The sequence below is a fragment of the Lampetra fluviatilis genome, chromosome 29 (assembly GCF_964198595.1).
Source record: "Lampetra fluviatilis chromosome 29, kcLamFluv1.1, whole genome shotgun sequence".
NCBI lineage: Eukaryota > Metazoa > Chordata > Hyperoartia > Petromyzontiformes > Petromyzontidae > Lampetra > Lampetra fluviatilis.
Window position 1 is genome coordinate 1,519,890 of NC_136303.1, and position 19,521 is coordinate 1,539,410.

At 50.9% G+C, this 19,521-nt stretch overlaps 1 protein-coding gene across 1 annotated transcript in view; it reads right to left on the reverse strand.

Annotated features, from left to right (window-relative positions):
- The window catches only part of LOC144942927 (palmitoyltransferase ZDHHC3-like), a 55,410-nt gene that overhangs the window by 16,390 nt on the left and 19,499 nt on the right, over window positions 1-19,521 (reverse strand). The window contains exon 7 of the mRNA XM_078869957.1: window positions 10,514-10,586. Coding sequence (XP_078726083.1) covers window positions 10,514-10,586 — 73 coding nt within the window. The remainder of the gene's footprint in view (window positions 1-10,513; window positions 10,587-19,521) is intronic.

The window sequence follows — 19,521 nt, forward strand, 5'->3', positions numbered from 1 at the left end:
GGTTTTCCGGATATCGTAGCGCAGCGCGCCAACCGCTTCACCGCTCCCCACACATGCGCGCACATGCGCGCACTCGTACACACGCAGACATACACATGGACAAGAAAGCAGAAACACAAACGCGCACACACATAAGGACACAAGCTCGCAAATACGTGTGCACGTTGAGACACACACAGGAAGCACGTACGTACACGTAAACCACACACGCACATACACGCGCGCACAGATGCACGCACGCACACACATCCTCTTCCCTCCTCCTGTCTCCCGCAGTAATTACAGGTGCTGACATTTCCCTGCTGTGCTCAACGCAAGAGGGAGGGTTCACGGAGGAGCTGAGAGGGGAGATGAGACGCTGAGTGAGACGTGGAGACAGCGAGAGAGTCTGATAGGGACACAGGGAGAGACGGAGCGCGAGAGACGCAGAGAGATAGAGAGACGCAGTGACTGGGACACAGAGAAAGATACGCAGAGAGAGAGAGAGACAAAGAAAGAGAATGATAGAGAGAGGCAGAGATAAAGAGTGACCCACACACAGAGATAGAGGCACAGAGAGAGAGAGAAAGAGAGATCATTTGGAAAATATTATATTTTCCTCATGTCATTCCAATGCTGCTGGCCAATGGAAGATAGGTATTTGTGTTTGTGTGTGAATATGAATGCGTGTTTTACGCGTGTGTTCGCTTGCGAAATGTGGACCCCTTTAAAGGAACATCTGCACAAGTCTGAAAGATACAGGCTGGGTTGCACTACAATCCATCCTGGGTTTAACCAGACTGGATTGTGTGAGGATTTCACAAATCCTTGAAAAATCTGGAGAAAGTCCCATCATTGAGCTCCTCCGGCAGGTAAGGCTGACATTGGCTGGGTAGCCCGCATGCCCAGCCACCTTCTCCAAATGACATTACGATTGTTGAAATTTGACGTTTTGATGTTCGGAATATATTTCGAATTTGGAGTGCTCACAGCGAGCAGTGCACCACACTGTGTCCACGAGCGTCCCTGGAAGGCTTCAAATTGCGAATCGTTGTCCAAAAATTGGTAACGCTGTGAATTGCTATCCCCAACACAACTGGTGGGCTGGAGCGATAATAAGCTGGTACGTTTGTTCACGCGACAACTTTATTAATTGCCCGTGTCGGGTGGTGGAGTGTGTACGACACACATTCTACCGATGCGATCGGACCCAAGAAAAAAAATCAATTACGAATTGACGACTACATTTAATCACAGCTGGCTTAAACCAAACCCAGGTTCGAACCCAGGCCCTCAGCGGTGCTGGGCTCGGTGATTCTGGCATGGCCATTGTAAACCCCCCCTGGACCACCCTGTGCCACCTTCTTGTGAAGGTGACTGCGAGCCACGTGAACCTGCCCGGGCGGTCACAGAGAGAGATGCGCCGCCACCTGCTGGCAACTGACAGGAGTTCCTGAGCACCAAGTGGCTCTCGGATACACGACACGTTGAAATTGTTGACATTCTACTATTTTAGTACTGAGCTATGTGTAGCTATTTTTCAGAAGTGACTTGGCCACAGGTGATAGCCCAATAAAGTGGCTTTTCACGTGGAAATTTATCGCAGCCAAATAAACGCATTTCAATTCTAGATGCGGATGGAAAAACCGGAGGATCCGGAGAAAAATCCACGCGAACAAATACACAGCAGGTGTCAGGGTCGGGATCGAACCCACGACCTCCTGCACACCAGGTGAGCGAGATGACGCCTCGCCATCACATCAGCCATTGTCTATCCGCTGCTAGATGAACACCTCCGGCCACGCGGTCGCCATCGGCCACGGGTCCGCCGATGGTGCGATCCATCTGACCCCTAGCACCACCAATCGATCTCACGCCTCCAGGCGTTCCTGCCTGGAGGCGACGGTCGAAGGATGACGATTCGCGATACCCGCGGCGCGTGTTTACGAGATTCTCCCTCCCTGACGGAGCGTTAGCGGCAAGTCTGGAGATTATGAAATGAGGGAAGGGGGAGCGGGAGGGGGGGTGTACATTCTGGGGCTGTCTCTCTGGACCCGTCCAGGAAATACTTGGAGCCCTCTGCCTGCCTCACATTCCAGATTTGTGGAGAATTTTGGATGTAGTTTTTTTGGAGGGGGGGGGGGGCTTGCGGGGGTGGTGGTGGTGGGGGTAAGGAATTATTGGGGTGGTGCAGAGAGGATAGGAGTGGGGGGGGGGGTTACATATTTCGATGATGACAATAATCGTAAAAGGGAACGGATTCGAGTCTAGAATAGGCATGCGCCGATTCGCACACCCCCCCCCTCCCCCTCTGCGCCAATTTCGTGAATTTGCAGTTCACGGTCAGAATATGGTGAAGCCATTTACATTCCCTCCCTCCCTCCCTGTCCCATTCGTCAGGCTGATGCTCTTTGTTGTTCTGTCCGTCTCGTTTGTTGCGTCTAATCAGTCCCGTCTGTCTGCTTGTTCGGCCTGTACGAATTTGCACCATCCCACTCATACTATCTCATTCATAATGTCCGTCCCACGTGTACTTTCTCATGAGGTACCAGCCGTCCTGCCTCCGCTGTCTCTTTTGTTTTGCTCCGTCTTGTTTTGTACTCTCCGATTCGTTATGTCTCGCCTGTGCTGCCTCATCCGTGCTGTGTGTCTCGTTCGTACTGCTGAGTGTGTGCCGTCTCTTCCGCACTCTTTCTCTCCTCGCTACTGCTCGTCTCGTGCGTGTCGCCTCCTTTGTTTCGTCTGTCTCGATCGGTACTGTCTGCGCTCTCAGTAATCTCTGTACTCACATCTTGTGTGTACTCTCGTCTTGTGTGTATCTGTCTGCCTAGGTTTTTTTTGCTGGATATCTGTGAAAAAGAGCTTCATAGCTCATCGGATTCCTCCAGTAGAAATAAATGTTATGATTCTTATTCCGTTTGGCCCGTAACATTAGAACGTCATAGGCACAAGAAGTCGGGTAAGACGGCAAATTAACTACGGAAACAATGTGATGAAATTGGAAGCAGCAAGGGGGGAGTAGCTGATGGAAAGCTATTGATTACATATCACGGACAGAGCTAAATAGACAGAAGGCCGTGATCGCCGGTGTCTTTGAGAGAGAACAAGGCACACCGAAAGGAAATGGCTTAGAGAGGTCCATAACATTCACGGGAATGACCAAGAATCAAATTCTTAGGTTTTTTTGGTAAAGTCACGTAGGTAAAAAATTAAAATTAATAAAAGTAAATAAAAATCACGACGTTTCGGAGGCAACACAAGCCTCCGTCTTCAGGTTGAACCGTCACAGCACGATAGCTGCATCAAGTGAGAGAAATTCCAAGAAAACAGTTCTTGTATATATACTGATTGAGGGTGGGAGGAGCCAAGGTAGGCCCTGAATATTATTATTGAGGTTACCTACGTGACTTTACCGAAAAAACCTAAGAATATGAATCCTTGCAGTCACGAAAGCTTCAAATCTAGAACCAAGAATCAATTCTCAGGCACGCAACCCAAAGAGTGTTCCGCGAGCATCGAATTAATCGGCGAATCGCGACAACTCCTCCGGACTGGAATCCCTCCTCAGTCTCACCACCGACCCGCAAAAGGCAACTTCATTACACCCTTTCCCACCGCGGCTGAAGGCGTTGACACATTATAACTGTGTCCGTCTGGGAGGTGGGGCCCCACACGGTGCACGGCTCGTGAAGACGGTCTGTCATGAATTACGTTTAAGTAAAAGTTGCGTTGCTGTTAGGAGGGATAAACCCTCAACATAAAAAAAATCGGGCGGCATTGTAAACACGGAGAGAAAATTTGCAAATACAAACACGTACAAATATTGTGCTGGGTGTGGTTAGTCTGTTAGGGAGGATATGTGACGGTCAGATATGCAACTTTTATAGGACAGGATGGAAGGATCTTACATGACTTTACCGAAAGAACCAAAGAGTAAGGATGGAAGGAGTTGGAGGCAAGTAGCTGACACTGGGAAGAACGAGTGAGAAACGAGAGAAATCAAAAAGTTAAAATCCATTTCAGAAACGGGTCAAGCGACGCGTTTGCTTCTTCAAGGCGACGCCACGGCTACGCTGAGACGGCGGTCCAGGAAGTGGGTTGAGAGTCACCGAACGATGTCTGAATCTCACGTGGTACAGCGCGGGACAAACACACACACACGAGGCCGCGAGACGTACGTCGGCACAATAAGAGCCACTCGTGTTATTTTTATCTGATTATGTCATCGTTTAAGGAACACGTGCGTGATGGCTCGCTCTCTCTCTCTCCGGATGAGACGGACACCACGAGGAGAGGTGAGATTGATGTAGGGGGGAGGAGGGCATGCCCGGGGGGGATGGTGTTTGGCTGGGGTAGGGGGGTTATATAAAAATTCAGGGGAACATAACGCAACAGATGCAAGCGCTCTCGATTGTCCGTGACCTTTGCTAACGAAGTATTGCAACAATTCATCTCCCCAACCGGCCCCAGCCAGCAAGCCAATATCAATCACCACGAATTTGCACCGCAATTCCATTCAATGATCCACGCATGTATTCCCTTTTCACCTCGTTTGTCTCCGCCTCGTCTGTATTCGTCACGATCGTCGTCAGCCACGATCCCTCCACAGCCTGTGGATGAAGAGGGCCCTCCAAGACGCCACCAACTCTGCCGTGCAGCAATCCGTCGAGCTCCCGCACGTCAGCTGATTTCATCGCTATTTTTTATTCACCATGCTTTTTTTCACCGCCATGGCGGTCAGCAAAACGCGTGTGTTTTTTTGTAAGCGGTTGACAGCGATCCGCGCGTCCACAGATCGGAGAACTTGTTTTTTAACGCGAGTTTTGGTTTTCTAATGTGTATTTTGAGCTCCGATCTGTATCCTTGTTTCGTGAAGTTGAAGATAGTAGCGGCGCTCCTGATCCTGCGCCTTTCCTAGACTGACAAGGGGCCCCTTGCCCCAGCGGCCATGGGAACAGTGCCGGGCATGGATCCGTGCTGGCCCAAATCGTCCATGCGGTGACTTCATCCCGCGGGCGAGATCATGCGTCTCCCCGCACGCCCTGTCCCCTTTTAGGGGCGCAGGTGCGAGTCCAGCGGCGGAAAAAATAAAACCTCAACTTTTCATTGAGCGGCAATCTCCCGCGCTCTTCTAGGTAACGTTGTGTGTATGTGCGTTGAACTTCTTTCGTACCGTACGTAGCCAACCGTGGTAATCGGAGGAGCGCGGGAAGGAAACACAAACAACGTTAACTCTCACCCTGACGCTACCCAAAAGTCCATGAGCCCTCACCATATATTTCACTTGTCGGAAACCAGCTGAGCCGGCGTAGCTTTAGAGCTTTCAATTTATTTACGTGGCCAATAACAGTGAATTGTGTGATTATCATTTAAAATGAATGCAGTTATCAAATCATTCACGCTTATTGACTGCATAAATACACCCGGTACTGATAAAGTCTTGGTACCTGAAGTGGTACCGATTTCTGCTCTGGCCCATGTCCTACTCGGCCCTAAACTTCTACCCTGAGCCTAACCCTGAGCCCAACTCTGACCCTGACATCTGTAACCCTCATCCTATCACTAACCCTCACAAACTCGCCAACCAGCCACCGGTACTGCGGCTTGCAACTGTGATTTGACAATTGTGAAATTTCCAAGTAGGAATTTATCCTCTGTTTGATCGCTGTAATTTCCCCCCCCCTCCCCCCCCGTATTATTGTGCGGCGCCGATCGAGTTCACACACAGCCGTTTAATTTATCCACCGCCGCGATTCTCCCAGCCAAGGGCTGGGGTCGGTGCGTGCGTCCATGCGTCCCTCCGTGTGCGCGAAACAATATGGCAAACATTAACATCGACTGTTTGATCAACAAACACAATAATTGGCATCATATTTATAAATGCCCTTGTTTTTAAAGTCGCCAGATGGCTTTTCTTCTTCTTCTGACGTGCAAGCCGCCGCCGCTGTTGTGAGATAATTTTCATCGGGGGTTTTGACTCCAGCTTCTCCCCCGTGTCCGTGTCACCAGTCGCGCTCCTCACAAACAACACTTCCCATTCTTTACGCTTTCCAGCAGAGCTTGAAAGCATTAAAGCGTCAGCTTTGTCCATCCGTCCATGGTAATGTTAACAATGTCGACTTGTGACAAGCCGCAGAGTAAGAACGGCTCAAGATGCGCGAGGAGGCACCGCTGACAAAACGGGATGGCAGCAGCCACGCGGCGAGCCGGTGCCAAGAATTGCCCAAGCTCTGCAGTCCCCTACATATATTTTAAGGTGTTTCAGCCATGTGGGAGGAAACCGGGGCCACGCGAGTCCACATGTTGTGCCGCCTTCTCCGGACCCGAGCCAGGCCCATGGCACCTCGTCGACGCCCACGGGAAAGGAGTTTCAGGGCCCATCTGCGTATGATCCACCAACTCTTGCCGCTGCCTCCACAGTGCTGGATTACGGGCGTGCGCCACCGCCACATGGCTAACTAGAGACTCACCCTGTTCAAATCTGGCTGCATTGATCAGAGGGTTGCCCAAATCCTTTGGGGAAACAAAACCGGTCCAAAAAGGACTCCAGTAATACGCCGGTTTATGTCGGAGGATGCGTTCCTGAAAGGTGCGACGACAAATATTGAAGCGACGTCAATCGAAGCGATTTACAGGGTAGGCGGTGGAGGTGAAGGCTGAGAGGCGGCGGATACGAAAAAGGACGGATGATGTCAGCGACGTAAGTGTGGGATGAGGCGACGCCAATCGGGTAGTAGTAACAATCAAGTGATGAGATATATTTACGAAACGACGTGAAAATGGGAGACGTAAATGGGGGTATTGCCGCGTTTGAAAATATGCCAACGCAGGCTATCACTACTGTTAACCAAATACTCCCAGAAGGCCGACTGATGTTGGAGGGCGTCGCACTCATTGTTGCTGCACCGCGTGCATTTTGGACGACGTGCGGCAAACCTTGCAGAGGCAATTGCCAAGCCGTTCCGTTCATCGCAGCGGTCAGCTCACATCATCGGCTCCCGCCGAAAGTGACGGCTGCACGTTTCAAACTACATTTAGCTCTAAATAACTAAAGGAAGAAACAAAAATTTCGCGCACGCATGGATTGGACGAAGCTCGCTCTCACCACACGCAGCTCTGCCCCCGGACGCGTTCCAGTGACCATAACGGCGGCGCCCGCGTGAGGCGCACGCAAGAGGCGGCTGCGCCCGTAGGGCCTCGTACCAAGTACGACGCCGCGACGGTTACACGTCACCGAGCCGGACAACGGGGGGTGACCTCAGGGCGCACGGCGTGTGAATGTCGCGGGGTGACATCGCACGTAATCATCGGCCTGCCTGACTCCTCGGCCAGAGTGCTGGGGTGGTGTTTGTTTGGGCAGCAATCCGCTGACTGTTTTTTTTATTCTCCGAGACTCGTTGAAACACAAACGATGCCGAATGGCCTGGTCAAATAGCGATGCCCTTGATTATCTAAAACAATTAAAAGCCTCACTGAGTCTCAAGACTTATTTTCAGGAGGGTCCTGCAATGCGGTGGTTGGCCAGTTCCCTTCTGGAGTGCTCGACATGAAACTAAAACTAAAGTGAACTTTTTTATTTTATGTTATCACGGAAGGCCCACTGAGCTATACGGCTCTTTTTCAGAAACGACCTGGCCACAAGTAATAGCTCAATTAATCGGCTTTTCATGTGGACATTGATAGCAGCCAAATACTCGAAGGGCACGGAACAAGCAGACTCCAACGATACAGGTGTCAGGGTCGGGACCGAACCCGCGACCTCCTCTATACCAGGCGAAGTAGTACACATCTCACCACCGCGACATGAGGAAGGAAACCAGCTCGTGCCACTGCTGGTGGAAGTGGCCTCCACTAGAGGGAGCTCTGTCGAGGATAATTGACCTCCTCTGAATGCTGGCCACCACACGCGGGCTGCCGATCAATGGCGATGAACCCGTTCACACCGCCGGGTGGACAGAGGCGGTTTGGGGCGGGGGGATCTAAGAAACACGCCCCATTGCTTCAACTGCCGCGCCTGGAGATCAAATTCAACCGGTGGACTCTGGATCGTGAACACTCATTCATTGGCTGAAACCTTCTGCACGTATAGAGGACGCCAAAGCTTGGGTCATTGCCGGTGCCGGCCCACCGCTTAACTGCCTCTTCCGCGCTACAAGTGGAAAGTATTATTATTATTGCTCCTACTGCAAGGTCAGTGTGCTAACCATTACACCATGGCAGCGTAAAAACTGTAAATATTTTTCGGACCCATTTCTCGAGGCCCATTCTGCTTAAAGTATGGCGCAAAAACATGAGGACACAGGGTGTGTGTGTGGGGGGGGATAGCGTTTGGGAGTTCTCTTATAGCTCCATGGCCATGACTCAGAATCCCAAGCACACACACGGCATCTGCTGGAAATTGGGACCCGGTCCCATCCATCCGTCATGTTGTGGAATTTGGTGGACTTGCTAAAAATGAGATAATACTTACCAAAGATTAGATCCGTACGGCCTGCGAGGATTTATGCACAGATGGAAAAGTGTGAGGGTGCTGCTGCTGCTTCTGCTGGTAGTGCCAGTCATCTCAGTCAGTCAACCCATGGCAACTGGGTCTATCCCGTGACCTGCCAGCCAGCGTTCGACACTTCACGTGGCCTTATAGTGCACGTATCCTGGCACAAGCGCCGTGGTGACGTCACAGCCACTTAATGGCGAATGGCGGTTGTTGTTGTTGCTGCTGCTGCTGGTGGTGGATGTATGTGGAGGAGATGGTAAAACAATGGACGGCTGACTTTCAACCGAGGGAGACAATTCGGATTCTTACTCGGTTCTGCTCTATTACTGATATATATCTGTGTGTCTATCCGTGCGTGCGTGTGTGGATTGGTTGGCACATTTGACTACCACGCTGCACTGCGAACCCCGCTGACCTATGTTCAATTCCCAGCCACGGCTGCTAACGTCAGCGGCGAGAGCTTTCCGAAATAGTCCTGGGATTTACCTTTACCGACTTGGTGTGGTGTGTAAAAAAAAACATTTCAGCTCTGGGGAGGAGGCAAATGTGGTCGGGCGTGGTGGCGGCCACATCGCCCCGGTCGCAACATGTGCTCGCTAACGGCCCTCGGCACCAGCAGTCTGTTGGGGGCTTTCCGAGGGGGATCTTTGTTTTTGTGGCTGCGCGTGTGTGTGCGCGTGTATGTCTGTCTGTCTGCGTGTGTGTGTGCGCGTGGATGTCTGTCTGTCTGCGTGTGTGCGCGGCAGTGTAGCAGTTAACGCGCTGCGCTACGAACCCGGCGACCCAGATTCGATTCCCGCTCATGGCCAACACCAGTGACGACTATCTGAAACAGTCTTGGGCCTCCTCCCCTAGGTCGACTCAGCCTCAAATGAGTACCTGGTGCGGTGTGTAAACATCGCCACTGGGGAAACAAAGGCGGTCCGGCGTGGTGTTGGCCACCCACCCCCTCGTGTACCGTAGCGGCCTTCATAGGTGCTCGCTAACAACACTTGCCCCAACAGTTTATTAAGGCTACACGGGGGAGCTTTATCTTTGTCTGTCTGTGTAGAGGTGGCTCGGTGCCAGGCTGGGACCCCCCTCTTCAATCCCAGCAGCCGCGATGTCTAATTCCTGCCTGTGTACGTCACCGCCCTTCGGCATCTGCGGCCGGCATGGGCCTCCCCCTAGATAAACTCGGCCCGAAACGCACGCACACGCACTCCTTGTTTATGTTTTTCCCACATCTCGGTCGCTGAGCGAAGGCACGGAGCGGCGAGCGGGCAGCAACAAACGGCGCTGTTTTGAGGTTGTAATCGATAACGGGTTTCTTGAATTGACCGAGGTGACAAGAGCCTCGAGGGAAAGAGAGACGATGGCAGAAATATTAACAGAAAGATGAACATCTTCTTGGTTTTGTCGGTAAAGTCACGTAGAAGGGAAATAATAAAATAATAAAAATAAAACATAATCAAATAATTCTCACGACGTTTCGGCCACAACGCAAGCAGCCGTCCTCAGGTGAAGAACAGGTCTGTTGGAAAGACAGCGTCTGACTGCAGTCACGAAAGCTTTAAATCGAAATTTTAAAGATGAACATATCCGACCTGCAGTGTGGTGAGCGATGAAGCGAGAGCGAGAGAGGGAGAGTTGGTGAATCAGTAAGCGGGCGAGGGAGCGGTTGGCGAGTGAGCGAGCGAGCGAGTGGGTGGGCGAGTTGCCGTCACCTGCAGGATGGTGGTGGATCAGACGGAACCAGTCAAGTGTCTGGCAGACACGAGTCCCGCCCCCAACATGGGCGCAGGAATACGACAATTCAAGTTGACGGGAACAGCGACCACGGTAATTCGCTGTCAATGAGTTATGAAGAACAACGATGTTACCATACTCTTAGGTGACTTTACCGAAAAAACCTAAGAGTATGAATCCTTGCAGTCTTCAAATCTAGAACGATGTTACCACCGACCACCAGAGCCGAACGCGGCCCGCGGAGGCAGTTTAGCCGCAGCCATGCAGGTGGTGATCGTGCCCGGCGGGTGTGGGAGTGCGTGCGTAACTCACCTGGTCGTAGAGGATGACGATCACAAAGATGCCAAACAGGAGAGACTCCACGAGTAAGACGATGGTGTGCGCCCTGCACACCACAGACAAAGACAAAGATCCACCCGTGTAGCCTTAACAGACCGCCAGGGCAAGCGCTGTTAGCGAGCGCCTGTGAAGGCCGGCGCGGCACACGAGGCGGTGGGTGGCCAGCACCACGCCTTGCCGCCTTTGTCTCTCCAGCGGCGATGTTTACACACCGCACCAGGTACTCATTTGAGGCTGAGGAGACCTAGGGGAGGCCCGGGACCGGTTCGGATAATCGTCACCGGCGTTGGCCGTGAGCGGGAATCGAACTCGGGTGCCTAGGTTTGTAGCGCAGCGTAGCGCTAACCGCCGCACCACCGCTCTCCAACCACAAAACGCACCGATTCCGATCCGGTACCACGATTTATCACTCAGGTGGAGCCCCCATGGGGCAGCATGGCCAGCCAGCCGGCCCAGCTCACCGGGTCGGCCCCTTGTCTATGGCGACGGCTGAAGAGTCACCTCGGGGCACCCGACGACGAAACGCAGTGTACCCACGACGCCCGCTGTTCGGAAACGGAGTCTTTATTCACGCCGGAGGAAATCCGATGAGCTGTAAAGCTCTTTGTCACAGATGTCCATATTGCTGGGCACCACCCTGCCCCTGGCGTCACCCACAGCTAGAATTAACCTAACCTCGATGGGGGGGGGGGGGGTGGGATACGAAGAGGATGAATTCATATTCTTTGGGTCTTTCGGTAAAGTCACGTAGAACAAAAACATTTACAAAAAAACAACGACCTTTCGAGCGCAACACAAGCAATCGAAACGTCGTCGTTTGTGTTTTGTTAAACATTTACAAAAAACTACGACCTTTCGAGCACAACACAAGCAATCGAAACGTCGTCGTTTGTGTTTTGTTCTACGTGACTTTACCGAAAGACCCAAAGAAGATGAATGCCTGCAGTCACGAAAGCTTTAAGTCAGGATGAATTAATATTTAAACAGCAATCGTTCATAAAAATGGAAAAAGCGCGAGTGACCTGAAGCCTCATTCGGGTCCGTTCACTACCGCCCAGTCACTTGAGCAACATGAGCCACAATAACCAAACTGGGGGGGGGGGTGGAAGGCACGCCACCACGCATTGCCAGAAGCATCGTGAAATTATTGGGGTCGTGTTTTTTTTGGCGCAGATCAAAGGTCAGAAGTCGTACTGGCTCATCGTTAATAGCGTCGGTCTCTGGTTGCTTCCACTCAGAATGGGCTCTCGCTCAGCTCTGCGTGTGGAAAGTTACCCCAGTAATTTTGTGACTAACGGACAAATTGCGTTTCTTCTAAGAATAAGCACAGGAAGGTGCATTACTGGGCAATGTGCATATGCCCAATTAGCACGGTTGTCTACATGAAGTTCAACATACGTACATGCAACAGACACAACTGGGCCGCTTGAGACAGCCATCCTCCAACAGAATGTCTGCGTGGAGGCACGATGCTCACGAGAACTGAGCAGAGCCACACATGCAGTCCTGTTGAGCTGGTGGCCAAAGGCGGCCAGGCGTGATGTTGGCCACCCACCCCCTCGTGTGCCGTGCCGGCCTTTATAGGTGCTCGCTAACAGCACTTGCCCCTACAGTCTGTTAAGGCTATATGGGGGATCTTTGTCTTGTTATAAAAATGATTTTTGTTACCAAAGCCACGTTGAGATAACATTATGGGTCTGTAGTAACGACTGGAGGGAGGGAAAAAAAATGGAATTACAGTAAACTCAGTGCCCAACCGACTGTGCTTCCTTATCACATCACAAATGACACCACAATTGGTTGCCAATGACAGCCACCCTCATGTGCAATTGAATTACGATGGGGGTTTTTTTGAAAGGTAAAGATATCGTCCCTGGGAAGACTCCATAACCCTAGCCCATAAGAGACGCCATTGGCTCATGATTGTATCGCTCGTCTGCCCTCCGTTGATTTTGTCGTCAACTGCCCAGCGGCGCCGTTCGTGAGCCTCCCCCGCAGCTTACGCTCTTGACACTCCTGGTACCAGTCATTGGCAAGTCCAATCAGTTCCACATCCTCTCGTACCACATCACCCCGCAGCTCCTCTAGCCTTTACCGTGCCCGTTTAGCACACTCGCATCTTGCCAAACAGAAGCTTCATGGGCATGCTGTGGCTGGGCACGCGGGCTACATGACCCAGCCAAGGCAGCCCCCTCGCATGCTGAGGGAGCTCACTGATGGGACTGTGTCCAGATCTTTCAAGGATCTGTGAGCTCATCGCATAATCGGGTCTGGTTAAATCCAGGATGATGGATCATAGGCAGGCCCGCCTGAATGGTTCAAGCTGGCGCAGATGGTCCATTAAAGCGGCTAGCCTGACACTTTTACGTGCACGCACAGTGTTGGGGAAGCTGATTTGAAAGGGTAGCAAGCTAAAGCTACAGGATAGTTGTAGAAAGGTAGCAATCTATACCCATAAGATGTATTGAAAAGAAGCAGCTGCTGCACTTAAAGCTACTTCAAAAAAGTTTTTTTTTTTAAGCGAGCTTACTATCCACGTTAAAACTGTATCCCATTTAAAACGTTATGCATGGTATAACATCACTGAATAACAATGTTAAGTGTTATTCACGTCATAACATCGCTGAATTGGGCGTAGAATATGCTATACACTTCATAACATCACTGTATGACATTTGAAATGCACTATAAACTATGTAACACTACTAGATAACAATTAAAATGTACAAAGACAAATATCCCGCATGCAGCCTTATCAAATTTTTGGGGCAAGTGCTGCGAGCAATCACCTATGAACACCTGGCCGCCTTCATCTCCAGAGTGGCGATGTTTACACACCGCACCAGGTTCTCATTTATGCGCACCGAGTCATCCTAGGAGTGGAGTGGCCTATAACTGAATCAGATATTCATCACCGATGCTGGCCATCTGGGTGGCTGGGTTCGTAACGCAGGCCACTTACACAATTGCACTAATAGCCACGAAATATACATTTAAAATGCGCAACATACTAAACATATATATACCACTATGTAACAATTTAAATGTATTCATCAGTACATAACACCCCTATGCAGGTCTTACAATGTATTTGACGTTATATGACACTTTTGCACGGCATTTCAAATGTAAATGAAACATTGCTCAACCTCGTGATATCGTGATGATCTAAACCGCGACGTTGCTATCGAGATGCAGCCGTGCCGTTGCCACGGCGATGCAGCCACACGATCACTCGGCACATAACAAATGGCCTTGTGCGGCGGTAGAACGGTCATTTCTCAACGAAAAAGATTCCACCTTTGACGTTTCCCATGAAAACCTAATGAACGTCGTTGGCAATAACTTCCTCGTAGTACCTGCGCTAGATGTGTGCACATAAGCGTCGTGGTTAATTGATGGGATCACAAATCACCGTTTGCAGAGGTCGTCTGTGGCAGCAACAAAAAACTACCCAACCAAAGTTCGTCAAAATTGGCAGGAGGCCTCATCTCCCCCGGGACAACAAACCTACCATATGTCACCACGGTGCGTCATTTCTCCATCACGCTACGAAGGAGGCAGACACCCCTTTTGCTTGCAGTGCCGATCGACGTGCCCGTAACGATAGCAATAATATGTTGGCGAGCGCTTAGCGCACTGTCCTACACAAACTCGGTGACCCGAGTCTAATTCTTCGCCCCGGCTAAAATCGGTGGCGATTCCCGCTCATGGCCGGCACCAGTGGTGATTATCTGTACTGGTCACGGGCTTCCCCTTGATCGACTCGGCCTTAAATGAGTACCTGGTGCGCTGTGTAAACATCGCCACTAGGAAGACAAAGACGGCCGGGCGTGGTGCTGGCAACCTACTCCTTTGTGTGCCGTGCCACCTCTCATAGGTACTCGCGAATAGCACTTGCCCCACCGGGCCTGTTAAAGGCTTTACGGGGATCTTTGTGTGCGTGTGTGTATCTGTGTGTACGTATACGTGTGCATGTATGTGTATACATGTGCTGGTGAGCGTATGTGGGCGTTTGCTAAGAGTAATGTGGAAAGCGCGGCTGTTTGTTTGGAGCCGGTCCAAAAGCCTGCCATTTGTTTTGTGTTAATGCGAGTTGTGGTTTTGGCCTCCATTGTACATAACTTGCTTCCCATTATTAAGAGCAAGTGTGCGTCTTGGCCCCGCTCGATCAGCCACTAGTAGAGGGTGGGCTGTCTGACAAGCCACGCCAAGTCTCACGGCATCGCACAGCCCCATTTACACACACACATGAACACAAATATCCCCCGTATAGGCTACACAGTTTGTTGGGGCAAGTGCTCTTGACACTGCACCATGTAGTAGTGTACGGCTAAGCCGGCCTAGGGGAGGCCAAGGACCAGATCAGATATTCACCGCAAGCGGCAACTGAACGTGGATTCCCAGGATTGTAACGCGGTGCACTAACCACGACACCGAGCACTTCCCACTCGCACACATACGTACAAAAAGATAAAAAATCCCCCGTATGGCCTTAAGAGACTGTTGGGGCAAGTGCTGTTCGTATGCACCTACACATACGTACACGGCTATACAGACACACGTGCACACAGAGTAGTCTAGGCAATGTGAGTGTCGGAGCCAAGGGGCCCCAAGGGCTGAAAAATGGGATCTTATGACGAAGAGGGAACTCTGTCCCCTTTTTTGCGAATGAGAATAAGGATTTGCATGGTCCGGGCGAAGGCTTAAATGCCCTCCTGCAAACTCGCCAAGTGAGCCCCCCCCCCCCCCCCAGTGGCAGCTGTCCCTGTGTGGCACAAAGTGTATGCAGCACCAGCTGGCAAGTGGGAATTGGGTCTGCCAGTATGGGGGAAATGCTGCCATGTGGTTATTTTCCTTGTTAAATACTGTTGCGGTGTCATTGATCAAATTTGGACCACGACGTCCAAATCAACCTTTTGAATAACTTCACGGACCTTTAACGTCATCCACTGTGAGGCCGATGGTTGTGCACCCACGGTCAATGCACCTGCGGTGTTAACCAGGGTGGCAGCTGGGATTGAACTGCAAACCATCAAGCAACAAATGCGCTTGTGCCTGGCCAAGTCACAGGACGTTTTATTTCCCCCGCGTTTTATCCACGATGGCGCTATCGCCGTCACGTCACCAGACCAACAGCACATTCGGAAACTCTCCCAAAGCAGTGCGTGACCCTTTGTGTTAGAGAACAGCCCAGGGGAGCGGATATTACAGAGCTGCCTCTCGGATCCCTTCAAGTTACCTCTTACCCACACGCGAAGGGGTGTGTGTACAAGTGTGTGTGTGTGCGTACGTACACCACCGCCTGTGAGCTACAGTAGGCGCGTGTGCGTGTTTGCTAGAACGCAGCGAGTTGGCACAGCGGGGAGTACAGGTGGTGCATCTGCCAGTCATCTCAGTCAGTCAACCCATGGCACCTGGGTCTGTTCTGTGACCTCCGGCCAGCAAGACTTTGACACTTCACGTGGCCTCAAATGTGCACCTGGCCTGGCACAGGCGCTGTGGTGACGTCACCGCCACTTAGTGGCGAATGGCTGTTGTTGTTGTTGTGCGGTTGTGCAGGTGTGGTCGTGTATAGTAGTGACCGTTTATAGGCGTTTGCTAACACGAACGGATGCACGCACACACACACACACGTACACACAAGATCTCTAACTCAATTCGAAACAGCGGGCTCCTCTCTCTCCGTCGCGTGGAAAAACAATGTTTAGCAATCGCCAGGCGCGTGCAAGCGCGTAGCAACGAAATTCGTGCTTAAAATGCGGTTACTGTGCATCGGTGTGCTGAAAAAGGCGCAGCAGCGCGGCGCCTCACGAGGAACGGAACTCGGGAAACCTCCGACTCGTCACCGAGACATCTTGTGGTGCGGGATTCAAAGGCTGTTTTTGTGCCCTTTCGCAGAACTGTTATTCTTTGAATCTTGACTTAAAGCTTTCGTGACTGCAGGAATTCATATTATTGGGTCTTTCGGTAAAGTCACTGAGATAGGTTCAGAGATGGGTTATTTTCTTTGTGACTTTACCGAAAGACCCAAGAAAATGTTATTCTTTGGTTAATTCAAAATTCGCGGCGTCGTGCGACAACACACGCATCTCACTGCAGCCATATGCAGCCCCCCTCTGCCACTCCGTCGCTGGGTGAATGGCCTCTCCCGTGCCACGTCGACCCTGGGGGCTGTCTGACCGTGCTTCACCACTGACGTCAGCCCTGGCCAGGAGTCGAACTCGGGCAGCCGGGTTCCTAGCTAGGTGGCCTGACTGCTGCGTCACCGCTCCACCCGTCTTGTATTAGATCGTGAATACTCATTCCACTGCTGGATGAGGGCCTCTTCTTTTCCTCCCCCTGCCGTTTTGGGCCAGCGAGGTTGTTTCTCCACACTTCACCACGCGCTGCTGGTCAGCGCGCGTTCGTGAAGTGGAGATCTGGAAGCAGTTCAAATATCGCCCTCGCCACCGCCGCCGTTAGCCGTGGCAGGACATTTAAATCAGGTCGCGGAGTTCACGTCCACTGTGGGGCCATTCCACGCCGGTCGGACCCACACGTGGTGCGAAAGCAAAATACTAAATTACTAAATTGTACTGCAGAGTTCATCTGCGAAGAAAGATTCTTGAGACATCTGTTCCAAGGACAGCACGTACAGCATCAAAGCATATTTGTTTGCATTTTTTTACCACAGGTATGTGTTGTTCATGCCGACTCGATGCTTGTTAATAGGTTGTCTATTTGGTGCTTGAACATCTTAACACCTCGTGTATTTTATGCCAGAAAGGGTGAAGCCTTATTTCATAATCATTCAATATCTCGATACTGCCAGAGAAGCTCCCACAGATCGCCAACAACAACAAGTGCGCCGTTGTTCGCGATCTCGAAGCGCTTGAGCTCTTGTTGTTGTGCAGCTACAAAGACAAGATTTGTAAACAAGGCTTGGCACCGCACAAACCGGACGATGACGGTGGCTCACAGGTATGATCGTGAGCGGGCTGACAGCCGAGGGAGCCAAGGACGTCTTTTCCCGATGACGTTCAAGGCGTTGGTTTCTATCGTCTCTGCGCCTCTTCCACGGCCACTTCCTGTTTCACGGCCTCAATTTGTGCAAAGGGAATGGCCAATCGGAAAGCAGTTGGGCGAGACAACCAGGAAATAAAGCAAATGGGAAAGAGGAGGAGGAATGGCAAAAAGGAAAAGGATTGGGAAAGGGAGAAGTACGGGAAATGTGTGCATGTATGTTGAACTTCTTTCACGCCGTACGCAGCCAACCATGATCGACAGGAATTGGGTGTGGGTTGCCACACGGTCATGTGACTTACGGAGGCTTGAGCTGATTCAGATCTATAGATATTTATTTAAAAGGAGGATTCCAAGGAGGATCGGAACCCATAACAAAGGTTTTTGGGTTAGATCGCGTAAGCATAAATGTGTCGTAACCCTCCACCACCCGACACAGCCAGTAAGGTTTGTCACGTAAACAACACTTCAGTCCAATGGTGTGTTGGAGAGTAAATCCACAACATTTACAAATTGAGTAGAATGACGTTACGCTGGTAATTACATCAACCAGCATCATCGGGCGATTTGCCAGAATATTCTGGATGTGTCGGGTGGTAGAGGGTTACGACACATTTATACTTATGCGATCTAACCCAAAAACCTTTTTTATGAATAATACTAATCGCGAAACCTTTCGTGTTAAAACGATGAGAACCCAAAACAGGGAAATAAAAAACATAAACAGCTAAATAAATACCGCGTGGGGTTTCCAACGATTCAAGCTGGAGGTTGAGAAATATTGGCCGCGGGCTAAAACTTGAGATAAGAGTTGATTCCCTTTTGGTTTGCGTATTTTGCTAATGCCAAGCGTCGATCGGTTGCGTTGCTTGGAGTGGCCCAGCGGTTGGGTGGACAACAGACGGCACAAAGCGTGCGTCACGGTGGATGGAACGAGCGACCAGGTTGTTTGGCCCGAGACGTCTCCCGCACCTTCCCAACAAAAACACACGGAGCAGAGTCGCGGCCAAAAAAAAAAAAAGCGGCGGAATGGGACGTGCGTGAGCGCGTGCGTCACAAAAACCAGATCTACAATTTGCCGCCACACTCCGTGGAAAGGCTCCAAGGGTGAGGAGAGAGCTACCGCCGCCCACATTGAAGTTGAGAGAGAGAGAGAGAAAAAATGGATTGCAAAATATTTGAGAGATAAAAAAAAGATATAATTGATAAATGGGACGCAGCACACGCATCCTTTGCGCGGAATGTGTGGCGATGGCAACATTGGTGCAGAAAATCGAATCAAGCTTTGTTTGCATTCACATTCCACGCATTCTGTACTAATGCATTGAGGAGGGGGACGAGGGGGGGGGGGTGCGGCGCACGTACGCACGTAGACACGCGCGTTCTTGTGCCACGAGCGAGGCCGCTTCAAATGCGCGGAGATGAATTTGTGGTAACGGTGCGTTTCCAAAATCCACTTGGGCGACTCGGAACAGCCGTGACCAAACTGGATTGTGCCACGTAGAGTAGATGGCCTCAACTGTGCCACCTACGCCTGTGCCAAGAACACCCCCATTGCACCCATCGTGTTCAATTTGATTGATTTCCACCGAATTTTAAATATTCCAGCTTTGAAAATTCCCCCCCCCCCCCCGTATGCGCCCAAAGAAACGTCCGATTGACGTTTGATAAACACCATTCACAGAGCATATAATAGGTGTTCCCTTACCAGCAAACATGACGCTACTCAAGTGATTTCAGAAGTGGACCTATGAAGTCATGTTTCCGGCGTCAATCTTTGACACGATGTTCTGTAACACTACTCGCTGTGAGAGTTCGGAACGTATATTTCTTCAGCTCGTGAAAAACACGATGTCACTGGCGCAACAGAAAGTGAATTCGAAATAGAAATAAACACAAATTATTTCGGACGATGTTCTTCGATGTTCTTTTAACTTAGAACGTTGGCCATAGTTTCTGTATTTTCATTAATTTAC